Raw genomic sequence first — 10061 nt, forward strand, 5'->3', positions numbered from 1 at the left:
ACATGGTCTTGATATTTCTCTGTGTACTCCCTTAGAGCCAGACCACTATTCACTCCAGACTAACAGATGCTGAGGAGTGAGGTGGCCTTCTAACCAAATGTTGTGACTCCCTTTCACATTGGGCAGTCCACCAATCTGCCATTGTTCTTTGCCTCTGAAAAGAGGAGGAGAGTCTTCATCAGGTGGACCTCAAAAGGGCTTTATGATTCTATGTTGATCGTACAAAGGACCATCGTGTATATGATCAGCTTTTTCTGGGGTTCTCCAGGACAAAGAAAGGAAAGATGTGGTGTAGAAGACCATGTTGAGGGGGCTAGTCCTCTCCATGAAGATCTGATATGCACGGGCCATGAAGCAGACTCCAAAAGGACTGAGGGCTAATTCCATCAGGTTTAAGATTGTATTTGCTTGTGGAGTCCCTGTTGTTAATATATGTCAGGCTGTGACCTGAGTGTCAGTGCACACGTCCACAAAACACTGTTTCCTTGACAACCTGGTCGGCAGGGAAGGACATTTCACACTCTCTGTTCTGCATGTCTATTTGGTATGAACCCACACCACATATCCACCTTGGGGAGGTACTACTTTGGGAGAGGAATCTGTGGTTAGAAGTGTCCAACAGAAGAATAAGTTACCTGCCTTTGTTCCTAGCGGATATTCTATCCAGCTGCAGATTCCTAATCACCCTCCCACCTCTCTGTTCTGTGGAGTGGCATCAATTTAGCACTTAAAATGGTCTCAAGTTAGGAACATGCGTACTGATATCGACAACTGATTCACGCTCCATGCCTTAGGGTGAGGACAGAGTCATGCAAGACGCTTACATCAGCACAAAGGGGTGGCACTGATATGGAGTCAACACAGAGCCATTCGGTGCCACCTAGTGACGTGCAGGAGCATCTCTCAGAAGATTTCCGTGTCTAGTGGGGTACCTGAGGAGTATTCTAAATTAATGGTAATATGGAGTGGATATATATTGTGTTCACCAGAAGGAGCTCTACCGAAGGTAAGTGACTTGTTCAACTTGTATATCACAATAGAAACATGTTTCGAATTACAATGTTAGTAAATGGGTAGAGATTGCATTGTGTGGTTCTGCTCATGATGAATTAGGTCTGCTATGATTCAGTTTTTTCAAAAGATTTATTGCTTCCTGTAGGGTGTGGGGGAGCCATCTTTGTTTCTGGGATGTTCCGTCTATTTTGCCATCAAGGATGCTATAGATGCTGCACGGAAAGAAAGGAAACTGGAAGGCTCTGCAGTGGCCAGGACCCCACTGACTGCTGAGCGTATCTGGATGGCGTGTTCAGATAATGTAACTAACATGGTAGGTATGCGCAGAAGTTTCAGATTACTTCAGAGTAAATGCGGGTAGTGAACCATAGACGTAAAGTGATCATTTATCTCTTTTCAAGTCTTGCTTTCTAGCATAGATTCTACCAAGATAATTATAGTGCACTTTGACTTTTGGCCATATTTTGATTTTGAATTCTAGAATGAAGAATATAGTACGTGTCCCTGTTCAGGGAGCCTTTCTCAGGAGTGCTTCGTAAGTCCTGAAACATTGGAAAAGGTAGAACTTCACTATTATTAAAACAGATGGCCCTAGACACTACCAGCAGGTCGGAACTGCATTTTTGTTAAAACTAAGGGGTTCTCGGAAGCGGAACCAAGCCGATTGACCACACTACAACCAATCAGATTGGCACTAGAGCTCACCTTAATGGTCTTCGTCTGAGAGCAATTGATCAGATTGACTGAATCCTCTTTGGGGAGAGTAGGTATAGATGTCAATTTCAGAGGGTGGTTCTAATATGAAATCATGGCTGCTTTGAGTGGGACTTAGAGAAACTGCAGATTGCTCATCTGCAGAATGTCAGAATTCCACATTGGGTGGAAAAAAGCATTGCTCACTAACATTTATACTAAGTAGGTCAAGTACACATATGTATTGTGTCAACAAGTGATATTAAAATATGCAGTAGAGCAGTAAAATTATGCATGTCCACAATTTCTGTTTCTACTTTGGTTGGGGTCGAAACCCCTCAATAGATTTGCTCTGGATTGTGTGCAGAAGACCAAGTGGAAGTCTTCTTACTCAAATACTTTTTCTCATTTGTACTACCATTCATAACAACAGAATCAACTGCAACTAAATGTTAAGGGTATCGCGAACCTGGCTGGTTGCATGTACGAGTGACATCATCTGTTAATGTTACCAGTTCGCCAGTTCTCCATCAAGGCACATATTAAAAATTGTGCATTGGAGAAAATTAGCCATGTCATACATTTGCCCCTCGCCTACACACAGTAGGAGCACTCTGGTAAGACATTGTCCATTGGAGAGGAAACTCTTCGTGCGTGAAGTGGTCATTCTCTCAAATGGTTGAAGTGCTACCTTCAACCACTTCCGCCTTTCCTGCACTCACCTTCTTGGTTCCAGCCTTTCCGTTGCTGGTTTTATTTTGAAGGAGTTGTAGTAACTGTGAGTATAATCTGCTCAGTCAGTCCTGCTCACCTTATAATGTGTGAACAGGACAATCAAGAAATAAAAGCTGCAGAGGCGAGGGGGGGTGGTACACAACTGCCAATAGGAAAACATCAGTGTACCTTTTCTTACTGTCTCTACATCCACTAGCTGTAGGAACTGGATGCAGCACTGTATTGAAAACCATTTACTATTGCTGTATGGCCTGCACCAAGTACTTTCTCACATAGTTGTAAAACCCTGGCACGTGGAAAACCACCTAGAGACACGTAAAACCTTACTAAATTGGGTTTTAATAAACTGATCAAGCCTGCTGATTTACGAAAATTCACGTGGTTGTGCAATTACACGTTGAGTTAAGTTACAATAGTGAAATATTGCACAGAGAGCACACATTGACCCAATCAAAGATGTAAACAGCTTCACAGGGCTCAATGTTGTCTCTCCTGACACGTTGCCATAGAGATTACAGAAGAAAGGTACAAACCACTATATTAAATCACAAGCTGAATGTGTAAGTTAATAGCATTAGAATTACAAAAAAAGCCATATGATTGATGAAAGTAAAAGGAGCCCGAGTAAAACAAAGAGAGAGGGAGAAGATGTAAACGCCAGCAAAGCAAACAGAAAGTTACATCTTGGTGAATGGAGAAAAAAGAATTGGATAATAACCTCTAAAGGATTTTTCCATGCTAATGCAAAATGCATACAAACTGCACCTATTCTGGTTGGCAATTGAGAAACTGAAGGTTGAAGAAATTCCACAATTTATCAGCACGTGTGCATGGGGAGGGTTAAGAGTTTTGGAATCAAATGTAAGGAAAGAAAACTTAGTAAAAGCAGTCATTAAAATTTGCGTGGATCAGAACTTAACTAATTTCCACATCCATGATACCTTCAATCAGGTGTTGGTAATGCGCGACTACTCACCCGTGAGGGTCTCAAGGCGCTGGGGGTGGGGGAGTGCAGGTTCCGGTCCATCAATGTCCTCTGTCGAAGAGCCAGGTTTTGAGGTCTCTTACAAAGATGGGAAGCGATGTTGTCTGTCTGAGGTGGAGCGGAAGGGCGTTACAGGTCTAGCCGCGAGGAAGGAGAAGGAGCGGCCTTAGGTACCTTAGGTTTAGCAAGACATTGCACAGCTACAGCTCAGTCCGGGGTGTTCATAAAGGAAATCAGAAAGAAGGGAAGAGGTAAGAAGGAAGGTCAGTCAGGAGACAGCTTAAGCAAAAAGACCTTGCTAGATTCAAATGACAAAGAATTGGAAAGAATGTTGAATTACAGCATTCTTGAGGTGGCCATGTTTGGGGGGGGGGAGCAATGCAGACTTTTATACTTGCATGAAGTATTGTCTTCCACAGGCAATGGGGTGGGGAGAACTCCTCTGCAGAAGTTCAGAAAAACTGAGATGATAAGGATTTGGAAAAAAGTGGTACTAACCATGAGATAAACGTGTACATTTTGTAAAGTATTACAAAGAACGCGGGTGAAAGCAAACAAGGGAGGACAATTGAAGATTGATAACCCGGATCAGGAACAACAATTTCTTGATTCCGAGTCTCTTTGAGCAAGAGAATGATAACATTTTAGTAGCAGAGTTAAACAAGGAGTGAGACTCCAAAAGTTCACTCTTTTTGAATAATGTCAAGAAGGGAGAACCCATTCCCCATGTTACGATGAAAAAACAAAAATGTTGTGACTTATTGTATGGTACAAGACATTGCCCAATAAATTTGGAAAAATCTGGGATAGTATATGCTTCCATAAGAGTGCATTTGACAGCAGTGTGTGCATCCTTGCAAAACAAGGAATAGTCTTCGTTTTTTAGTCCCAGCCACAAAGGTTTTTAAGGAGGGGTTGATTACAATTGCATCACCAAGAGTCGTACTAGCCCCTTCTTTGGACTTATACATCTTACTAACTTATATCATGGAGACATTAGCTTTGTCCACAACTGTATCTTCCCTGGAACAAGGTATTTGTGTTAGCTGTTACATCCTGAAATAGAGTTTGCAAGTTACAAGTGCTACCTATTGAGGAAGCATAATTGCAAGTCCCTTATGGCATGGTAGTTCTACTCATTAACCCACGCTTTCTAACACAGGTAGTACCAGCACTTCATATGATTGAATCAGTTGAATTACCATAATTGTTTTACACTCAACAGACAATTGCACAGTATTGACTACACACCATGTTTGTTATAATGGCTATTATGGTTTACATAAGTTCGAATAACCATTTCGAAAAACCAAGCAACTGTTTATTGCTTTCCACACTTTGTTAATCCCATCTCAAAGGCAGGTATTGTAAGTTGAATTATGAAATGTATTCAGATCTGTTGCACAAGAGCAAATTATACAATTGCTGCTCTCCTGAGAGCACATTTTACTCAAATGTAGCGGGTGACAATGGCATTTTTAGACAAGATTCCATTAATGGGTGTATGAAGCAGCAATATGGTCCTTCGTCCTCATATTCACAAAACATTACTGCATTTATATACACCGTCAAAGAGAAGCTCAAGTTGTACAAACTGTTGCTAAGACACTATTCACTACCATTTTCACTTCCTGCAGCAAGTCACTGCTCTAGAGGGTAAGGATGTTGCTTTAAATTCATTGCACTGCATGTGATCTACAGTAACATGTTCTACAAGTGGAAAACATTACTTACCTGTAACACTCAGGTAGTAGCTTGTAGTGTTGTTGATTCACAAGTTCCTACCCTCCTCCCTGTTTGGTATAGTAGCAGAATGTTTCTGAAGGGAAATCACTTTCTTCCTAGCTATTAGACAGTTAGATACAGACTAAACCCCCAATAGGGAAATACAAGCATACAATCTTAAGTGCCCTAATGGATGATGGGGTTCAGGCATGTAGTCACAGGTCTAACTTGTAATATTCCAAACCCAAAATTAAATGACAGGAGACTGCACAGCATGTGTGCTACAACACAACAAGCTACAAACTGAGAGGTTATCGTAAGTAATGTTTTCCATAAAGAGGCAATGTATCTGTAGTGGCAAGAATTGGTAAGGCAGATAATGTGTTAGCAAACTGCATTTGCAAAGAAATAGACCATTTCAGTCTGCATATGCTCTACTGAATTCATCCTCCTTAGGAACTGGTTAAGTAGAGACACTGTCAATGAGTCTTATTTATTGTTTACTCGTTTTATCTCTTTGTCGTTTATTCTACCCATAACTGCTTCCCATCTCTCAGTTGAATATAGGACACCTCTTCAATCATTGGAAAATGGGCACAATGAGAACCTAATAGTTAATCTTTCTTTCTCTGTTTCAGATTCCAAAAGATGCCCAAGAAACCTTCACACCCTGGGCTATCAATGTGTGAAGAAGGGATTATACATAGTGGTAGATGATTGCATTGGAATGTGTGTAAGCGCATCAGTCACAAAACAGGCACATTATGTTCCTATAAGATGTCTTTAGTGGGAGATGTCTGGGTGGACATATGGGAAATTTGGAGGCCTAGCCATGCTCGCCAGCGTTACCATTTTTGGCAGTAGACTACCCATGTTTAATCAATTCCACCAACAGCTTGCCTTCCTGCTGTAGTCTATAGCTATTATTACTAGACCAATGAGTAAACATTATTTGTAAGAAATCGATTTTAATATTAGCTTCTTTGGTTTTCTGTCCTTATGTTGGGGAAACAATCATAGCTCCTCACATGTACTGAACTGAATATACTATTACTGCAAACATCCCAGCCGGCTCATGCATATTAAAGAGCCAGCCTTGTACTATGCACCTGCAACATCTCAGCTCTTGAGAGTTCTAGCCCACCTGTGTTAGGTAGAAAGCAAATTAATGCTGATAATTGGATAGGTAGTGAAATGGGGGACTCATTTAATGCATTTAACATTCCTGTGGAACTATAACACATATAACACACACGCAGATTTTAAGACACTGTTTCTTTCAAAACTCAGCATTAATTCCCCAGGTGAAAAGTAGCAAAAAGGAAAGTCGTAAAATGCAGCTCAAAAGGTTGTAGATCTAAAGTCCCTCTGTAAATCAGTCATGTAGCTATAAAGACCTGAACTACAAAGAGAGCATCCCATTGAAACCAAGTAACATTTACAATTAAAAAATGCCATTATAAGTGGCTGACAGTAATGGTGCTGAGGCGAGGTATTTCCTGTTCCGGCTGGTTAAGTTTATTTGAGGGCAGCGATCTATTGTGTCTGCGCCTTCCCTTTCTATAGTGATCTGTAGAGGCAGAAAAAGCTAAACCTCTTTGTTTTACAAATGTAGGAAAGTGATCATTAGGCAAATCAGGTAACTTTACAGAAGGCGCGCGACTCTGAAATGTAATAGGCTAGATATCTATCTCTTGTCACTGGGCACGGGTTGGGCCTGATTCTCCAGTTTCACTTGCTTGGTTCCTTAGTGATTTGGTTAAAAATAGGGGTATTTTAATGTTCTGGTTATTCCCTTGCATAAGAAGGCCCATACTATATCATGGTCATAAGTAACCATGATTGTTTGTGCACCAACGTACCGACGTATTCCTGTTTATAATGCAATCCGGGTGCTTTTTCCCCATTGCTAGGTCTGTCTACATTGCTTCTTTCTATTTCACAACTGATATAACGTGCTGCACTCCCTGTTTGCATGCCTTTATGCTGTGAATGGGCAGTCTTTCTTCACGATGAGTTTAATGATCTTCAATAAAGTGATATTTTTCTGGGGCTTCAACGTGTTTGATTGCTTTTTCGCTTTTTTTCCTAGACCTCTGAGGATTGTAGACTGCAGAGGGTGGGGAAGGCGTTCACCTCCACAGTCTACCTCATGTTTTTCAATTCATAAACGAGGTCTATTTAAGGCTCGATTAGAATGCATTACAAACTTTAAAGCAAGTATTATATTGAATTGAACCGTGTGTTGGTTTGAATTTGTTTAAAAATGCATGGGGAGCACATGTTCATCAGGACCTACTCATTGGCCAGTTGACAATGGTCCATTATGGCAGAAGCACAGATACACAAAGGTTCTTCGAGGCACAGAAGCACAGGACACAGTGACTAAATATCACAAATCTCAGTAAGACCTCCAGTATATGGGTATTTACTGTGAACAATTGACTTCTAGGTGCTTTATTTGTGTACCATGTAAACACAAGCTCACCTTTCCCTACCCTGGTACCTCACGAGGTAAAAAGCAAAACAACAAGTTTTTCCGCTATTCTTTTTGATTAAAAAAGGACAACCAATATACAGTATACTGTTACCCCTAAATATATAAACTCAGAAGCTTGTCTAAAAATATGTAGTAATACCAACAGCCCTTGTACCATGTATGTAGGATTTATGCAAAGGTAAACTGAAAAGAAAAAGGGGAAACACTGGGATAGGTATACTATTCAAAAGTCAACAACATTTTTTGGGATTAAGGCAAAGCTGCCTGCACAACCATTAGAGTACCACACTTTAGTCTGTACAGAAGGTGCCAGTACCAGGAGCGTAATCCATATACGATCCTAACGGGGATTTGGGGAAGCCCAGTTCCCTTAGCAAGATACACACAAAATTTGGTCTGCACCCTTCAGAAGTTCAAATAATTATTCAAATCCAATATTGATCATGTTGAGTACAGAGCAGGTAATCATTTTCCCAAGAAGCAGCAAACGAAGATTCTTCGCTTCAGTTCAATTCTTTATTTAATGTTCTTATTATTGTACAAAAAATGCAGATAGCCCAATAGCCAACGCGTTTCGTCCGTCACCGGACTTCTTCAGGCCTATACAAAATACAAAAGAAACACACACAATCACAAAGTGCTATTTACAGCTATGCACACATAAAACACATGTTGTCTATATAAAGAACAAAAACCAGAGCTGGCAAATTTATCATGGCATCCATTTAAAAAACTTGGGAAAACATATTGATACAGCTTAAATACTAGTGTAAACCTAAACTGGTGTTTATTAAAAACAGTTAACAAAATTGCAAAAGAAACTTATTTTATATTTTTTACATATTGAACAAGCTCCATTGATCTCGAGGTTATCTGCTAATCAGGTTCATTGAATGATTATTTCGAAAATTAAGAGCATTTTATCACTTTAACATTACCCATACTTATATAACAGAGAGGGGATCTCTCTTTTTTTGTATGTGCCTGATTACACTCGGTACAATCATGTATCCAATTCATTTCATACTAGTGTAAATTTATCAATCTGCTAGTACCAGTGATCACTCATGTTATACGCCTATAGGCCACCTATCAATATCATCTAGTTTAGATTTTCATAAGAAGAACCATTTAACAGACTAATACGCATAAGGTTAAAGCAAAGTGAATCATTCAAATGAACCCAATACCTCCAATCTGCCTATAAAAGTATTCCAGAATTTAACACCTAATATTAAATTTCAAAGTTAAACCTCGCTAGCACATGTTTATTTTATCACTCAACCTAATATTGTGGTATTTAAATTAATCAGAGATACTTTGTGTCCAGATATTAATCTCAAGTAAATGTCATCATATGTCACCAGGCCCTTCTATTTCAAATCACTATATAAAGGAATTGCACATGCCACCACTTAATGCTCACCAGTTTATTATATTTCAGATAAGGAATCCAGTAGGTAGTTAACTTGTTCACGATTAGTGTTTTCAGGCAAAAGAGTAAAGCCTAAACACGGAGATAAAACAATTTTGACAATATAAGGATTGGAGACATGGCATCTGCATATTAAACAATGTAGCTGGAAAACCAAAGTTTTCCAAAACTCAGATGATGGTCCCTAACATATATTCTAACCCCTTTATCAGCCAATGGTGTAACCTGGCTCTCAGATATAGAAAGATACTCTTCAGTACAATTTTCATTTTTGTAGCGGACATAACCGCCATCATTAACGGGACCCCATGACACCCTATTATATCATAGGCTATATTTGTAAATACCAATGCCTATTCACGATCCCCCAATCATAGATATGTTAATATTATTCAAATATCCAAGCGTCCGAGTAGTCACCTGTCACAAAATTCATATTACACATTTCCACAGTTTAAATTGCCAAATACAATAAATTATCCAAAGTTATGGCGTGCACAACCCTCAAAAAGTACACTGACATGACTTCTACAAAACTGCTGTAGCCATTTTAAAAGGGCTCAGATTCACTTCATAGTATTGTGTAAATGCAAAAGCATTGCTATTTCAAGTTGCTAAAATCTCGAGATACGAGATCGGGCTAATAGCAATATATAGAGAATTAGGGTAAAATAAAAATATATAAAATTATCATGACCCTAACCTAAAGCATAACATTTGTCTTGTTCTTCAACTATAAGCGTGAAGCAGGTCGAGTTATCCTGCATAGAAAAGCAACTCTAGAAATGTCTATCACACATCTTTTATTTAAAAAAATATTCATTTTATACATTTCATGATTTAAATTGCCACCCAAAGCTATGGTATGGGCAACCCTCAAATGTACACTAACATGACTTATACAAAACTTCTGCAGCCATCTTGGACGGGCTCAGTGTCAATTCTTAGTATTGCATAAACACAAAGAACACCGC

General features: G+C 39.5%; 1 protein-coding gene across 1 annotated transcript in view; it reads left to right on the forward strand.

Annotated features, from left to right (window-relative positions):
• Positions 1 to 7211, forward strand: part of LOC144822537 (aldehyde oxidase 1-like) — a 661088-nt gene extending 653877 nt beyond the window's left edge. The window contains exons 34-35 of the mRNA XM_078680183.1: positions 1160 to 1327; positions 5791 to 7211. Coding sequence (XP_078536309.1) covers positions 1160 to 1327; positions 5791 to 5841 — 219 coding nt within the window. The 3' untranslated portion in view covers positions 5842 to 7211. The remainder of the gene's footprint in view (positions 1 to 1159; positions 1328 to 5790) is intronic.
• Positions 7212 to 10061: the final 2850 nt, after the last annotated feature.

Source organism: Lissotriton helveticus, chromosome 3_1 (assembly GCF_964261635.1).
Source record: "Lissotriton helveticus chromosome 3_1, aLisHel1.1, whole genome shotgun sequence".
Taxonomy (NCBI): domain Eukaryota; kingdom Metazoa; phylum Chordata; class Amphibia; order Caudata; family Salamandridae; genus Lissotriton; species Lissotriton helveticus.